The following is a 16,801-nucleotide window of genomic DNA, read 5'->3' on the forward strand; positions in this document are numbered from 1 at the left end:
GATGCAGGGAAGACTGGGTGCTTAGCTCTCTGTGTCACAAGGATGCATAGGCAGGATGGAGGCTCCTTCTTTGGTGATGACATACCCAAGGCAGGCCATAGCAGTTGTCAGCCCTGGGATGAGCTGTTATTCTCTGAGGGCATGGGGATGCTTATCAGCATTGTTGTCCAGTGTGTTGCTTTGAGGTGAAACATAAGGAGAGAAAAGCTGAGAGGGTTGCAGAACAGCACTGAGAATGGAAGGGACAGAGACCCCACCACCCAGAGCCCATTGAACTCTGGAAAATGCTCCAGCCTGGGAGGTAGCTTGTCTCAGGAGGAAGGACAGCAGAGTCTGGGGACCAGCTGTATTGGAGCTAAAGCTCTTCTCATCAGAGGGAGGACGACACAGAGAGAAGAGAGATGGAGGTGTGCTCTGTGATTCCCTGCAAAAGCTGCACCCCTTGGCAGGGGCTCCTGCTCACAGGTAAGTGTACCCACTCTCTGACTGTGTGGGGGACGGGAACTCAGAGGCAGCCTGGAGTCTCCTAAAGATGAAAGACACCCTACAGGAGATTTGAGGTTTCTGTTTGCAGTTATAGAGCAGAAGGTACAGTGAAGGACAGGGGCTCAGCAGCCTGAAGCTCCCAGAAATGGGAGGTGATGAGGAGAAGAGAGAAGCCTCAAACACTCCCCGTTCAAAGTCAGTTATACTGGCTGTAATATTCTGAAGTGCGATTCTCCAAATAGAAATCAAACAGGGGTAGGCCAATGAGATGGCTCAGTATGGAGACATGACAACCTGAATTCAGCCCTCAGCTTCCACAGGGTGGCTTCTTCTCTGCAGGTTCTTCTCTGCCCTTCACACAGGTGTTGTGTGCACCCACACATGGGCACACTGAGACACTTTTGTCCATGCAGCTGCTGTGGCATACACGCACACTTGCACACACTGAAACAGATGCCTTCACAGAGACACCCATGTAGTACATAAGCAAATATAAAAAAAATCACACTTGAGTATAACAATTGTAATTTGATCTAACATGGGGAACTATGTAGCTAACCCCATGGAGACATATTTCTCCTATCCCTTTCCCCCCTTCCCTCCCTCCCTTCCTCCTTTCCTCCTTCTCTCCATTCCCTTCTTCCTTCTTTCCTCTCTCCACTTCTGCCTGAATATTTTCCAGGAAGTAAACCTAAAGAGGTCACACTAATCTCTGTTCTCACAAAGTCCTGCTTCAAGTGAACCTGATCTCTGAGCATCCAGAAAATAAAGTCATGGGCTGACTGGAGCACACAGGGAACAGAGAAAAAAACTCAGATTGAGAACTCTGTAGGGAAGTCAGAGAGGCACTGCTCCTCACACCAAATATACTATGTGAGGAGGTATATGGGGACACTGTGGGGGGGGGGGTGTCAGCTGAACCTGAGTACAGAATTCCACAGAGAGCAAATAATAGGCTCTGGGGGAATGGAGGTCATGTTGCTCACCTCCATCAAGGAGGTTGGACATATCCCTAAGGTGAGTAGTGTCACCCCTGCTCAATATTGGTGGCTTTTCTCTGTTCCCTTTTAGCCTTCCTTTTAACCTGTTGGCACCTGTCCACCACTGCCCAAGTCACCATCGAATTAGTGCCACCCCAAGTGGTTGAAGGAGAAAATGTTCTTCTACGTGTTCATAATCTACCAGAGAATCTTCTAGCCTTTGTCTGGCACAAAGGGGTGAGGAATATGAGCCTTGGAATTGCACTATATTCACTGGCCAAGGGTTTAAGTGTGACAGGGCCCATACACAGTGGTAGAGAGACAGTGTACAGCAACGGATCCCTGCAGATCCACAATGTCACCCAGAAGGACACGGGATTCTACACCTTTCGAACCATAAATGGACAAGTAGGAGTCTCATCAATAACAACCACGTACCTTCATGTGTACAGTAAGTGATTCTTGGTGAACTCTGGGTGCTGGGTGGGGCTCATTCCATTGGACACACGCAGAAATGTCAAATCCAATCTGTGTCTATTTCCCCTCTGCATGTGTCTCCCTTTTGGAGTTTGAGCATTTAGTGCAGGACACACACGGCGGAGCATAATGGCAATAGCTGAGAATCCTTCATTTGACTGCACTTTGCACACAGTTGGGTGTGTGGTGCATAATTCAGCCAAAGGTATCAGCCTTTGTTTTGACTTTAGGGGTTCTTAGCAGGAATGTGTCCCTGAGAAAGACCTAGTGATGACTGCAGTCAGGATGGATCTGTTCCCTTCCCCATGCATCACTCACCAGTCCCTTTGATGCCTCACAGACATCCCTGCCACCTTCCTGCTAAGAGGATATTCCATCTTTTCAGAGCATTGAGAACTCAGAGAAAACTGGGTACCCAGATGGGTTTCTGTGTTCCACAGGGAGTGCAGAGGCTCCCTCTTAGCTCTGACAGACTCAGGGCCAGGACACAGCAGAGGCAGCCCCAGGGTGATCTGTGTTATATTAAGGCACAGGGATGCTCATCAGCCCTTTTGATCACAAGGTAGTCTGGAGAACTGAAACATAGAGAGAGAAGTAGAGAAGGTTATGGGGCAGCACTGAGAGTAAGGGGGCAGAGTAGCGTTTTGAAAAGAGAACACCCACAGTCCATGGAACTCTGGGAGATGCTCCTGTCGGGAAGGAGGCTCAGCTCAGATGAGGAAAGGACAGCTGAGCTCATGTGTCACAAGGGGAGGACAGATGAGGCCACCGAGACTAGGGATGTAGCCTTGTATCCCTCTGCAAGGGGTCACTGACTCTCAGGGACTCTTGCTCACAGGTGAGGGGACCACAAGTTCACAGTGTGAGAGGAGAGGACTTCCAAAGACTGTCTTGAGTCTCCTAAGGGGGACAAGGACATGAGCGGAGTCTTGGAGCTCATATGAGTGAAGACCCAGGGAAGTCCAGAGGGTCAGCAACAGGAAACTTATTCTTATCCTTGATGAATATGAAAAAGTAATGGGATGGGGGATTGTTCTTACTCAAACTTAATCAGTATGACTACAGTATTCTAAAGACTGATGTTTTCAGCTTGGTGTCCCAAAGAAAAAAATTCAGCTGTTTTTAACATGTGGCTTAGTCGGCATAAGCATTTGTTTCATTGTCTGTAAAACTGAGACTAATGAACACAAGTCCTCCGACCTCCACCTAGGTACTGTGTACTGCAGCTACTCCCACACCTTGAGGCATGCTCTTATACACAAACTCACACACAAATATAAATGAGCCATAAAAATAAGAGCAAATGGAAAAATTCAACTCTATATTCCAAAGTTTATAAATTTCTTAAATAATCCATGGGCATACAGGGTCCTGCAACTTCATTCATTCTCCAAAGGTGTCTGAGTTTTTCTAGGCACCATTTCTTTAAAAAATGTAAGACAAATCCAGGCTCTCACAATTGCCTAGTACTAGTGGACTGGAAGTAAAGAAAACTAGAAGGTCAAGTCAGGTGTTCACTGGAACCACAAGAGAAAAAACATAAACAACAGAAGTCAGGTGTCAAGGTCTGTAGGGAAAGAGGTCAGGGAGACATGTTCCCAATACCAGTCTACACTGAATGTGAGCAAGGGTCTGAGGGTAGTGAGCCGGGGCCTTGTTGACACCTGAGCAGAGAGTGGCATACAGAGGAAATGACAAGTGCAGGAACATTGAAAACATGGAAGTCAGTACGCGACAGGAAGACACTCACCCACACACCAAGGATAAGTTATGGACAACCTGCTTAGGATACAGGGTCTTATCTTAGCCAAATACAAAATTCCAACTATTGAACGATCTCTATCTTCCCTTCTAGCCTCCATTTTGACCTGTGGCCGCCCCCCCTCTTCCCAGCTCACTATTGAATCAGTTCCACCCAGCGTTGTGGAAGGGGAAAGTGTTCTTCTAATGGTTCACAATCTCCCAGAGAATCTTCGAGCCATTTTCTGGTACAAAGGAGTGACTGTGTTCAAGAACCACGAGGTTGCTCGGCACATAATAGGCAAGAATTCAAGTGTGCTGGGCCCTGCACACAGTGGTAGAGAGACGGTGTACAGCAATGGATCCCTGCTGTTCCAGAATTTCACCAGGAATGACACCGGATTCTACACTCTACGAACTCTGACCACAGATCTGAAAGCTGGAGTAGCCCATGTGCAACTACTGTTGGACAGTAAGTGATTCTTGTGATCATTCAGTGGGTTGAGTTTAGACACACAGGACTCTCTTGCCTGACTTGTGCATAACTCCACTCTGTACTGTGTCTCCATGCTGGTGTTTGAAGATTTAGTGCAGGACAATCATGCTAGAGACAAACAGCTATAGATCTGGCTCTTGCCCTGACTCCACCCTCGGAGAGGAGTGTGTGTGTGTGTGTGTGTGTGTGTGTGTGTGTGTGTGTGAGATGGGAAAGGGCAAGTCAGTGCATCAGACTCAGTGTTGTCTTTGGGTTCTCACTAAGAACATGGTACTGAGAAGGACCCTGTTGGCATCAGGCATATCTTGGGATTCTCAGAGAGAGGTGAGCCCCAGAAAGCCCTGGTTCCAGACCTCTCTCTCAAGCTTGATTACAAGTGACCTTGGGGGGTATTTTTCCGGGTTTGGACTCTTACTTCCTTATGGAGATGAAAGGGAACAACGGTTTTTTGGCTGTCCATAGTTCATAAACCAACTAGTGCATTCATTTGAGAGCTGCATTCATGCTATCTCACCTTGGCACCTCCTTTGGAGGCTCAACATGGAGGGCAGAGCTGGATAGGTGCCTAGGTTATCAGCCAACTCTTCTGATGGGCTTTTGAGAATTCACAGGAAGATCAGGTCCCCAAGATGAAGAACAGAGGACACAGGTCCAGCCCAGGGAATTCCCTCAAGAAGTCAAATGGTAAAAGGATCTGATGATCTTGGCATCTCCTAGGCATGAGTTACAGTCATCCTATTGCTAATATCTCACAGTCAAACCCCGAGATGGTGGTTTCCTGGAGAAGATGATAGAAACTTGTGTGATTTCCATTTCTTTCCCAAAAGACCCAGAGAGCCCCACACAAGGCCATTCTGACCTACTGGTGCTTCCTTTGTCTGAGAATAGTACTATGCTAGGGGAGCACGTTCAGCCTCCTTCCTTCTAGCATATTCCACAGGGAAAGAGAGAGTGACCATAGAGGAGTTACCAAGCAAAGGATAGAAACACCCCTAAAATGTCAAGGCAGACCTGAACTATACCTAAGTCGACAAAAGAGGCTGGAATTCAGGTTTCCACCTGAAACTCTCCACAGAAGGGTGAGACCACACCTCTCCAGGACACAGGGGACCTCCACATACAGGACTTGGATCTCCTGATACAGCTGCTCCTGGATGTCTGTCCTGGATCAGACCTTGAACAGTGACACTGGTGACAATCACTGAGTGTCTTTCCTCTGACATCACTCAGATGGTCCCTTTCCAGCCCTCACAGACATCTGCTACCTTCTGGATGAGAGCAAATTCCACCTCCTGAGCACACTGAGGACTTGAGGACAACCAGGTTCACAGCAGAGTTTCTGTGTCAAAAAGAATGTATAAGAAATGGGAGGATGGGAGGAGGTGGAAATTTTTAATAAATAAAAAAATTAAAAAAGGAGAGAGTCCCCCTCTTTGGTGCTACAGAGCCAAAGCCAGAGATACAGCTGAGGTTAGCTTTAGGGTGAGCTGTTAGACTTTGGGGCACAGGGATGATAATTGGCAGGTTGTGTTTGGTCTGGAGGACTGAAACATAAAGAAAGAGATCGGAGTAGAGAAACACCAAGCAATGCCAAGGAGAGGAGACAGCAGTGCCTTGGACAAGGACCCACCCACAGTCCGTCATGGGTCTGGGACAGCAGAGTTGACTCTGGGAAGAGGAGCTGACTCTGGGACTGCAGAGTGTAGTAGCAGTGCTGGAACTGAAACTCTTCTATGTCCTTGGAGCATGGCACATGAGCCAGAGTCTATGGAGCTCCATTGTTCCTCCCTCCAAAGGGCACCATGGACAAGGGCTAGTCTCATAAGTGAAGAGAGAATTGACTGCAGTGTGTGGGAGTGGGGAGCTCAGGTCCTGGCTGGAGTCTCCAAGGAGGACAAGAGTCTGAAGGAGAATCAACGAAAAGACAAGATTCTCCTTCAGACTCTTGTCCCCAGTGGAGATGACACAGAGGTGGACAAGAGGGCCAGCAGCAGGAAGTTCTCAGTGAATAGGAAATGGTAAGGGGTAGGAATGAACGCCAGATTGTTCTCTACTCAGTGGTGATCGTGTTGGTTACTATATTCTGAAGAAAGATGTTCCCAACTATAATAGCGTGACACAGAGAAGAATCTGACCTGGGTGGGTCAGTGAGGTGTTTCAATGAGTGAAGACAAATTCTGTCAGGCCCAGTAACCTGAGTTTAATCTTCCATTCCATGTGATGGAAAGAGAGAACCCTCTTACTCCTCAAAGTTGTCCTTTGCTTCATGTATAAGTACTGTGGCACAACCTGGCCATATATACATATATGTAGTAATACACATGTGCTCACAACTGCATGCATTCACACAAACATAAAATGGAAATAGTTGTAAAAAATTAAATCAAACTAGGCTATCCATGTGGTGATATTTTGTTTGTGATTTAACAAATGAAGCTTGCCTGAAAATCAGAGTGAGGAGCTAAGCCACTAGTTAGCTGAGGAGACCAGGTAGTGATGGTAAACATCTTTAATACTAGCATTCGGGAGGCAGAGGCAGACAAATCTCTGTGAGTTCAAGTTTACCCTGGTCTACACTAGATTGATCCAGTCTCAGAGAGAAACAGAACTCATGTCTTGGATCCCAGCACTTGGGATCACTTGCTTTTAATCCCAGTACTAGGGAGGTGGAGATAAGAGTGATATGGCTGGGCAGAAGAGGTGTCAGAACCTTTTCTAGGTAGCATGCCTTCAAAAAAATGAGATTAACCTTGGTCTTAACAAAAGCCTATTCCAAGCGGACTTCAAGATGGGCCATAAAATAAAGCTTGAATGTGAAGTCAGGTGCTGATTGGAGCCACAAGAGGAAAGAACATAAATAACAGAAAGTCAGAGAGTCAGGTGTCAAGGTCTGTAGGGAAACAAGCCAGGAAGTCATCCCCCAACACCAATCTACACCAAATGTGAGCTGGAGTTCGAAGGCAGCAAACCAGGGCCATGTTGACAACTGAGCAGATAATGCCATACAGAGAAAATGACAGGTATGGGGACATTGAATGCATGGAGGTCATGTGCTATCCTCCACTCAGTAGGACAGGGAGACACTTACACACCTAAGCTGAGCAATGGACATACCTGTTCAGGACACAGGGCTCTAATTTAGGCAAATACAAAAGTCCTAGTATTAATGATCTTTCTTCCCTTCTAGCCTCCCGTTGTAGGCATCATCTTACCTCTTCCCAGCTCACTATTGAATCAGTTCCACCCAGTGTTGTGGAAGGGGAAAGTGTTCTTCTAGTGGTTCACAATCTCCCAGAGAATCTTCGAGCCATTTTCTGGTACAAAGGAGTGACTGTGTTCAAGAACCATGAGGTTGCCCAACACATAATAGGCAAGAATTCAAGTGTGCTGGGTCCTGCACACAGTGGTAGAGAGACGATGTACAGCAATGGATCCTTACTACTGCAGAATTTCACTAGAAATGACACTGGAATCTACACCCTACGGACTCTGACCACAGATTTGAAACCTGGAGTAGCCCATGTGCAACTACGGTTGGACAGTAAGTGATTCTTGTGAATATTCAGTGCCATGTGGCATTTGAACACACAGCACTGCCTTTCCTGTGCATAATGTCCCTATGTTGATGTTTGAGCACATAGTGGCAGACACACATAATGAGGACAAAGAGTAATAGAGCATACTTTATCATCTAACACCCCCCTGTATCAAGAAAGCCCTGGACACAAAGTAACTCAGTCTAAGACATCAGATTATGTCCAGTCTCTTGGGGATCTAAACTCACATTTCAGTAAGAAAGACCATGTAGGCATCAGGCAATTGCTGCTTGAGGAAATTATGGCATCTTAACAGAGAGGGGAGTACCAGGAAGCCTTGGCCACACTTCTCTATCCTAGGCTCAACTACTAGTGATCATAGGAACATTTCGCCAGGGCTAGACTATTCATGCCTCTCAGAGCTGAATGGGAGCAATGTTTTTTGGCTGTCCATGTCAGACTGAGGTAATTATTTTCTCCTAACATGAGTTTCATAAATAAAATCTAGCGACTGTTGCAGAGACAGTGGAGGAGTGATTCCTATTAGTTTGTTCTTCATTGCTTGCTCAGCCTGGTCTCTTATAGCACTCTGGAGTACTTAGGACAAGAGTAGAACTGCTTTTAGGGGGTGGACTCTCACACATCAGTCACTATTTTAAAACATTGTACTATAGACTTGCCCACAGATCAATATGGTGGTGGCATTTTCAATTGAGTCCTCCCCTTTCAAACCACCTGTACCTTGTGTGACATTAACATAAAATCAGTCATCTTGGCATCTAAGTATTTTTTAATACATAAGCTTTGCAAGAATATCCAACATCTCCTGGCCTTCATCCAGTCCTAGACTTGTGGACTTCGGGGAAGAGCAGTAAGGGCATCTAGAAGGTGAGGTCAGGGATTGAAACCACAAAGGAAACTTAGGGAAAATATGTAGAATGAAGTTGTGCGGTTTATGGAGGAAAAGTTCAGAGAAGGCATGATCTCAAACTCAGTGTGCATGAGTGGGAGCAGTGCTTGACTGAGGGAAGGGAGGGTCAGTTATGGAGAGACTCCAGGAGAGAGGTCCATGCAGAAGAAGTGACATATTAGGGGCACTAGTGGAATGCAGGTAATGTTGACATCCACCAGGAAGATTAGACATAGCCACCCATGCATCTTTCGGCTGAATGATGAATCTACCTTTTTAGGATGAAGGTTGCTACCTTTCCATCAAGCACGATGATCTTTGTGCTGACTGTTTCCCTTTTGTCTTTCAGCATCCCTTTCTACATGCTGCAACCTTTTCACTTCTGTCCAACTCATGGTAGAGCCAGTGCCACAGAATCCTGTTAAAGGGGAAAGCATTCTTCTCCTTGTTCATAATCTGCCTAAAGATCTGCAAACCTTTTCCTGGTACAAATCATTTTACAGCACCCAGAGTTTTAAAATTGCAGAATACAGAGGAGCCATGAATTCCATCACCTGGGGGCCTGCCTACAGCAGAAGAGAAATAGTGTACATCAATGGATCCCTTCTACTACAGGATGTCACGGAGAAAGATGCAGGATTCTACACACTACAAACTTTAAACAGAGATTTCAAAACTGAAAACACACATATACAATTCCATGTGTACAGTAAGTAATTCTCTTTGGCTCCCAGCTGTTGGCTGTGGCTTATCCTACTTTATACACTGAACTGTCAGGATTGGGCTGTGCCTCCTCTCTCCCCCACTGCATTGTGTTTGGACTTTTACTGCAGGACATGCATGGGGTAGATAAATTTTAATTCAGCAGAACTTCTAACCTGTCTTTATCTGCAGAGAGGAGGTCCTGTGCTGGGTAAACTCAGCCCTAGGATGTCAGCCTTAGCACAGACACTTGGAGCTCTCAGTATGCACATGTCCCCAGAAAGACTCTGTGGGAGTCAGGCAGGCCCTGGCTAAGGAAGTCATGGGATCCTCACAGAAAGCACCAGGAAGCCCTGGCTGAAAATCTCTACCTGTGGCTAGACTCTAGATAACACTGGGGGAGCTTTTTTGACTTCCTGTTAGAGCTGACAGGGAACAAGGCTCCATTGTTATTTGGAACCAACTGGTGCACTGTTGTGAGAGCTAAGGTTAGCTTAGGTCACCTAGATATCTTCCTCAGAGACAACACAAGGAGAGACTAACTTGTCAGGTGCCCAGTCATTAAATAACTGTCTTGATGGATGATGGAATTATGAGACCTCACAGGAAGGTGAGGGTTCCCAAGGGGAGTAACAAAGGACAGATTTTTTTTTGCAAGTGATTGTCCTCTGTACTCCAGCCCTTGAATGCTCTCCTGCAGGAAAGTAGTAATATTTCCTCTAGTAATCATTAGGTGGCTAGAGAAGAACACACAATCAATAAATACCTCAAAAAGTATTTCCAGGAGCCATGAGCTTAATTGTAGCCTACATTCCAACCATGTCCCTATGGATGTGGAGGTCACCGACAGCTTTCTTAGACCTACTGGTTGCTTCCTGTGTTTCTAAGCATGATTCTCTGCCAGAAGATCCTATGTTATTACCCTCTACCTCCTGGCACATCCCATGAGGACTTGACCTAGATAGATGTCAGCTACATCCCCACAAAGACATTGAGAGATCCAAGGCACAGCTCAACCATCACAGGAAGATGGAGGTCCCCCTGAAATCCTTCCTAGGATGATGGAGCCTCTGCTCTCTCTCCAAGACTCAGGTCACCTCCTGTTTCACATCCTCATGAATCTCCTCCTGGGTTTTATGACAATGTATCTTGACTAGTGACCCCACTGAGAATGGAGTCCGCTCTTCAAGGCATCACTTAGATGGTTCCTTTATAGCCCTCAAAGACATCACTGTCACCTTCTTGTGGGGAGTAAACGCCAACTTTTCAGAGCATTGAGAACACAGGGGAGACTAGGCGCTCAGCTAGGATTCTGTGTCATAAAGGACACATTGGGAGAACAGAGCAGAGACAAGTCCTGGGGTAAGCTTTTGTCCTAGGGCACAGAGATGACTATCAGCCTTGTTGCTCACTGCATGTTATAGAGGAATGAAAAATATATAGAGAATCTGACTGTGACACCAGGCAGGCCTAAGTGTTTAAGGGACAGAGCATGGTCTTGGAAATCATCCTGACAACAGCCAGCATGTCAGCATTAACCTGAGATATGTGCCTGCCTGTTAGAAGGCTGAGCTCAGAGGAAGGAAGGCTGTAGGGATCGAGGGCAGTGCTGGAACCAAAGGTGTTCTTCACAGAGGGAAGGCAGAGCAGGAAGCAACCTCCATGAAGGTACACTGTGTATTTCTCTGCAAAGGGTGCAGCCCCTGGTAGTGGCTGCTGCTCACAGGTGAGGAGAATACAGTCTGATAGTATGTGGGGGAGGGGAGCTCAGAGACTGACTGGAATCTCCTAAGGGGGAAAGACAGGAAAGGCTCCCTCAATTTGTCCCCTGACTTCCATGTAGGTGCTGTTATCTCTGTCCATCCCAAGACACAGGATGGCATCCACCTGCTTCTGCACAAACACCCACACTCATACCCGCTCACACCCACACACCGACTCCCCACACATGCACAAGTTCATATAAGCTGGAGTTGTATCTGGTGTCAGTAGCTTCACACATGAACATTTCATAAACATCTGGACATGAATCCATGTACATTTGATCTTCCATCTGCCCACATGTATCTGAGCCTGAACAGGCATTCAGCCTTCCAGAAAAATCACATTAGTTTTCCTAACAAGGGCCCGACTCTAGTGGACTGGAAGACAGACCAGGAGGCCTATCTTTAAGTGAAGTCAGGGGTTGACTGCATCCAGAGAAGGGAGAGATGTAAGGGGTCAGAAGGTGAAGACTGGGAGCCCGTAGAGTATGAGGTCAGGGAAGGCATCCTACCTCCACGTTTTCCGAGTGTGAACAGGCATGTGAGAACAGTGAGTGCGGAAACATGTGTGGAGACAGTTCTCCACACAGGAAGTGATGCATTCAGGTGCACAGAGGTCATGGAGGTCATTTGCTTACTTCCCCCCCTCTGAGTTTGACAAACACTTTCATCCACCTCAGCTGAGTGATTACTGAGCTTCTCAGTAACCAGGCCCCTTCTTTTCATCAAAGATAAAGGTCTCAGTATTGATTTGTCTTTCTTCCCTTGTACTTCCCCTTTTTAGACTGCAGGCTTCCTCCCACCACTGCCCAGCTCACTATCCAGCCAATGCCACCAAATGCTGTTGAAGGGAAAAACATTCTCCTAGTTGCTCATAATATCCCAGAGAATCTCCGATCATTTGTCTGGTACAGAGGGGCAACCACTGTCAACAGACACGGAATTGCACAGAGTGTTAGAGCCACTAACAGAAGCTTGCTGGGGCCTGCACACAGTGGTAGAGAGGTTGTGTACCCCAATGGATCTCTGCTGCTCCACAATGTCACCCAGAAGGACACTGGATTCTACACCCTAAGAACCTTAAATACACAGTTGGAAACTCAAGAAACACAAGTGTATCTCCACACATTCAGTAAGTCATTTTTTGTGACCTCTGGTTCTGGTGGGGTTGATTTCCCTGTGCATACCCAGGACTCACCATTGTGGAATGACTGTGCCCTCTTTACATTTTGTCTCCACATTGGGGTTTGAACACTTAGTGCAGGATGCACATCGGGTAGACAGTAATGGAGACCAGAATCCTTCACCTGACTCCACCTACAGAGGATGTCATTCAGCCTCAGAATCTTGAGGCTCTCACCATGAACATGGCCTTGAGCAAGACACTATGGGAGTCAGGCATGAACTATCTGGGAAACCACGGTTTTATTACAGTGAGGGACTCTGGAAGCTCTGACTCCAGACCTGTGTTTCAGGCTCAGCTCCAGGTGATCACTGAGAGCTTGTTTCCAGTGCTAAAATTTACTTCCTGCTGGAGCTGATAGGAAACAAGTCTTTACTGACTGTCCAAAACCCACAGAGTGTAAAACCAGCTGTGCATTGCCACTGCAACTGTAGTTATGCATGTCATCTGGGCTTCTCCTGCTCATAAATCTCAGCACACAGGTGCAAGGATGTAAGTCAATGCTTCTGATGTGCTTAGGATACTTCAAAGAGGGTCAGGGTCCCCAAGGGGAAGGACAGAGGAGAAATTTATTTCAGGCAGCTGCTTTTCCTCAGGGATCTAACCTAGGGAACTGTCTCCGGCAGGTAAATAGTAACTGATGCTTCTGACAGGAGGAGCTTCCCTGTCTCAAGGGCAGGCCATTGCTCATATCTAAACGACTCAAAGATACAATGATCATGTATTTTGTGCACTAGTGAAGGGAAACAGAGTCCCAGGAAACACAGATTGAATCAGGGTCACACAGGTCATGGGTGACAGATCCAAACCACAAGAAATCTGTCTGTTGTCATAGCCTGCATGTTTCCACCCTGCAAGTTTTATTAAGTTTCTGTCGATTACAGAGGGGCTGATTGAGATATGTGAAGGGCTATTGTCATTTTTTTTGCTTCACAGAGCCTGTAACACAGCCTTTTATCCGAGTCACCAATACCAAAGCTATAGTACAAAGCTCTGTAGTTCTCACCTGCCTCTCAGCTGACACTGGTATCTCCACCCGATGGATCTTCAATAACCGGAGTCTGCAGCTCACAAAGAGGATGACGCTGTCCATGACAAAGTGCCAACTCAGAATAGATTCTGTCAGGAGGCAGGATGCTGGAGAGTATCAGTGTGAGGTCTCCAATCCAGTCAGTTCGAAGACCAGTCTCCCAGTCAGGCTGGTTGTGATGAATGAGTGACCCCTCTCCTTTTATCTTACAGCAGAGTGGATGCATTTTTGTCAATGGGGTACAATAAGGAACAAAGTTTTGTGGTGAAAATGATCAGTTACTACTCAGGTAAAGCCAGCATGTTGACTTATGATTGTAATTCTGGGATAAAGGTGTATCCAAGGACAGGCCAAGATATCAAGAGAGACTTGTTTTCTAAAAGTTAAAAGAAGACATTAATATAGTAATCAGAATTGCAAAGGAATTAAGAGCTTAGGTTGTGTATCAAATACAGATAATTTTCAGAATCTGTGAAAATCAATTTCATGAGCTCTAATACTTCTGGATGTTCCAAGACTCTTGTTAACATTGTGTAGTATTTGTGTGGAGATACACGCATCCTCTTACATGTTCAAATGTGTTCCATGTATAACTGATTCACATCATACCAGTGCTGCCTCAGCACCAGTCGTCCATGTGAAGTGAGGGACAGTGACAGGAGAAGCGACTGCTCTTCTTCCCTGTGTACATAATTGTTTACTAAATAGTTTTGACCCACAGTTTGTTTGTTGCACAGAAGTGAAAAACTATGGCAAAAGACTGAACTGGACTGTTCTATCCCTGTCATTTACAGGGTGGCTTTTGACAAGATTCTTTTTCCTGTTAATATTTTCTGAGACATATATGGGATTTCTCATTTGGCCATTTTGAAGTTTGCAAATAAATGACATTTGCACATTCATATTTTTATATGGTGGTCATCATTTTCCATCCCCAAAGCATTCCTAATCTAGTCCCATTCCCTCCAGCCCTGTGAAACCCCATATATTTATTTTTCTATGCATGTGACAACATAGGACACTTAACTGTTTGTGGTCAATATTAATTTACAGAAGTTTGTTATAGAGGCCACTTGTTCATTTCCCGGCCACCCAGACTCCCAAAATAATCACACAGAAACTGTATTAATTAAATCACTGCTTGGCCTATTAACTCTAGCTTCTTATTGGCTAGCTCTTACATCTTAATTTAACCTATTTCTATTAATTTGTGTATTGCCATGTGGCTGTGGCTTACTGGCAAGGTTCTAGCACACTTGTTCCTGGCAGCAGCTACATGACATCTCCCTGACTCTGCCTCCTTTCTCCCAGCATTCAGTTTAGTTTTCCCCACCTAGCACTTTTCTGCCTTGCTATAGGCCAAAGAAGTTTCTTTATTAACCAATGGTATTCACAGCAGACAGAGAGGAATCCCATATTACCTCCCCTTTTCTGTCTAAATAAAAGGAAGATTTTAACTTTAACATAGTAAAATTACATAGAAAAAACCAACTATCAAGCAAGACTTACAGTTACAATATTTATATTTACTTTATCTTTTATCATAACTAAGGAAAACTATAATTATAACTATCTATTCTTCAACTCCATCAAAGACTCCAGATAGAAATAATATTGCCTAAGGAAACAGGAACTGTATTGTAAGAAAATTCCAAACTCTAGAATTGACAGAGACATCTTGCTGTCTGGATAGTCACTCAAAGTTCTTCTGTCTTATTGGGGCATTCAATATTTTCCATGAAGCAGGAAATTTGAAGTTATGTTTTGCCTTGTAATGGCAAAGTTCAACAGCTTCTTTCTTCTGTGTCCTGCAGAATGTCTGGCAGACTCTTTCATGAAGCAGGAACCCCGAAGGATCATCTCACCTTTAGGCCAGTTCAGCAGTCATTTCTCTATGGGTTCTGCATGTCCATTCATACAGCATAACATCAAGCAGTCCAAGCAAGAGCAGTATCTTGCCAAAATAGCTAACAAACTTCATAACAAGCCTCTTTGATGCCTGTCATACTTTTGAAGTAGATTGCTGCTGCCAGGAGGAAATGTCATGAAAAGTCCTAGTTCTTAAAACATTTTAAATGCTATATTCCATAGGTCTTTGAAAGGTTTGAAGAATATCTATCTAACTAAAATATATCTGTATATATCTAGAAAACCTAACTAACATGACTACATGCTTGACTATTATAGATGACTTTCTTTTTTTTTATTTTATTTTTTTTTTGAGAAAAGAAGAAAAAAAACATAAACAAAAAACAAGTTTCCACCTCCTCCCAGCCTCCCATTTCCCTTCCCCTCCTCCCACCCTTCTCCCCCTCCTCCCACCACGGATGCAAGCCCAGACTACTATATCCAGCCAAACTTTCATTCACTATAAATGGAGAAAACAAAATTTTCCAGGATAAAAACAAATTTAAACAATACGTAGCCACAAATCCAGCCTTACAGAAAATAATAGAAGGAAAATCACTAACCAAGGAGTCCAACAATGACCACAATAACTCAGACATCTAGAGACTCTCCACCAGCGCAAATCAAAGAAGGAAAACACACAAACCCTACTACTAAAAAAGTGACCGGAGTTAACAACCACTGGTCATTAATATCACTTAATATCAATGGGCTCAACTCACCTATAAAAAGGCACAGGCTAAGAGATTGGATAAGAAAACAGGATCCAACATTCTGCTGTCTACAAGAAACACACCTCAACTACAAAGACAGGCACTTACTCAGAGTCCAGTTTTATCCCATGCTTTTTAAGTCACAGTCCAGCTGGTCTTGCTGAGCTCCCAATAGATCAGCTCAACTGTCTCAGTGGGTGGGTGCATCCCTCGTGGTCCCGACTTCTTTGCTCATGTTCTCTCTCCTTCTGCTCCTCATTAGGACCTTGGGAGCTCAGTCCAGTGCTCCAGTGTGGGTTTCTGTCTCTATCTCCATCCATCACCAGATGAAGGTTCTTAGCCAAGAGGATAACTATATGTTTTTCCTTGGGTTCACCTTCTTACTTAGCTTCTTTAGATTCACCTATTGTAGACTCCGTGACCCTTATTTATGGCTAGAAACCAATTATGAGTGAGTACATCCCATGTTCATATTTTTGGGTCTGGGATACCTCACTCAGGATAGTGTTTTCTATTTCCATCCATTTGCATGCAAAGTTCGAGAAGTCATTGTTTTTTACCGCAGCGTAGTACTCTAATGTGTAGATATTCTATACTTTCTTCATCCATTCTTCCATTGAAGGGCATCTAGGTTGTTTCCAGGTTCTGGCTATTACAAATAATACTGCTATGAACATAGTTGAACAAATGCTTTTGTCATATGATAGGGCATCTCTTGGGTATATTCCCAAGAGTGGTATGGCTGGGTCCAAGGGTAGGTTCATCCCGAATTTCCTGAGAAACCGAAACACTGACTTCCATAGTGGTTCCACAAGATTGCGTTCCCACCAGCAATGGATAAGGGTACCCCTTCCTCCACAGCCTCTCCAGCAAAGGT

At 45.1% G+C, this 16,801-nt stretch overlaps 1 protein-coding gene across 2 annotated transcripts; it reads left to right on the forward strand.

Annotated features, from left to right (window-relative positions):
- The first annotated feature begins 398 nt into the window (after window positions 1-398).
- On the forward strand, window positions 399-13,493 carry LOC121449605 (carcinoembryonic antigen-related cell adhesion molecule 3-like). Of its 2 annotated transcripts, XM_041654166.1 has the most exons (7): window positions 399-465; window positions 1,558-1,917; window positions 3,799-4,155; window positions 7,367-7,720; window positions 8,975-9,334; window positions 11,875-12,222; window positions 13,210-13,493. In XM_041654166.1, the coding sequence occupies exons 1-7, from the start codon at window positions 402-404 to the stop codon at window positions 13,491-13,493; spliced, it is 2,127 nt and encodes a 708-aa protein (XP_041510100.1). In that variant the 5' UTR covers window positions 399-401. The 2 variants fall into 2 exon arrangements, with proteins under 2 accessions (XP_041510100.1, XP_041510101.1); XM_041654167.1 differs by lacking the exons at window positions 7,367-7,720; window positions 11,875-12,222 and having other exon boundaries at window positions 402-465.
- The last annotated feature ends 3,308 nt before the right edge of the window (window positions 13,494-16,801 follow it).

Source organism: Microtus oregoni, unplaced genomic scaffold, assembly GCF_018167655.1.
Source record: "Microtus oregoni isolate MIOR12 unplaced genomic scaffold, Mior012 000006F_ref0000085, whole genome shotgun sequence".
Classification (NCBI taxonomy): Eukaryota; Metazoa; Chordata; class Mammalia; order Rodentia; family Cricetidae; genus Microtus; species Microtus oregoni.

Coding starts and splice junctions, on each gene's coding strand:
- LOC121449605 (XM_041654166.1), top strand. CDS start 402: ATGGAGGTGTGCTCTGTGATTCCCTGCAAAAGCTGCACCCCTTGGCAG. Junction 4,156..7,366: donor TGTGCAACTACTGTTGGACA/GTAAGTGATTCT, acceptor CTTCCCTTCTAG/CCTCCCGTTGTAGGCATCAT. Junction 7,721..8,974: donor TGTGCAACTACGGTTGGACA/GTAAGTGATTCT, acceptor TTTGTCTTTCAG/CATCCCTTTCTACATGCTGC.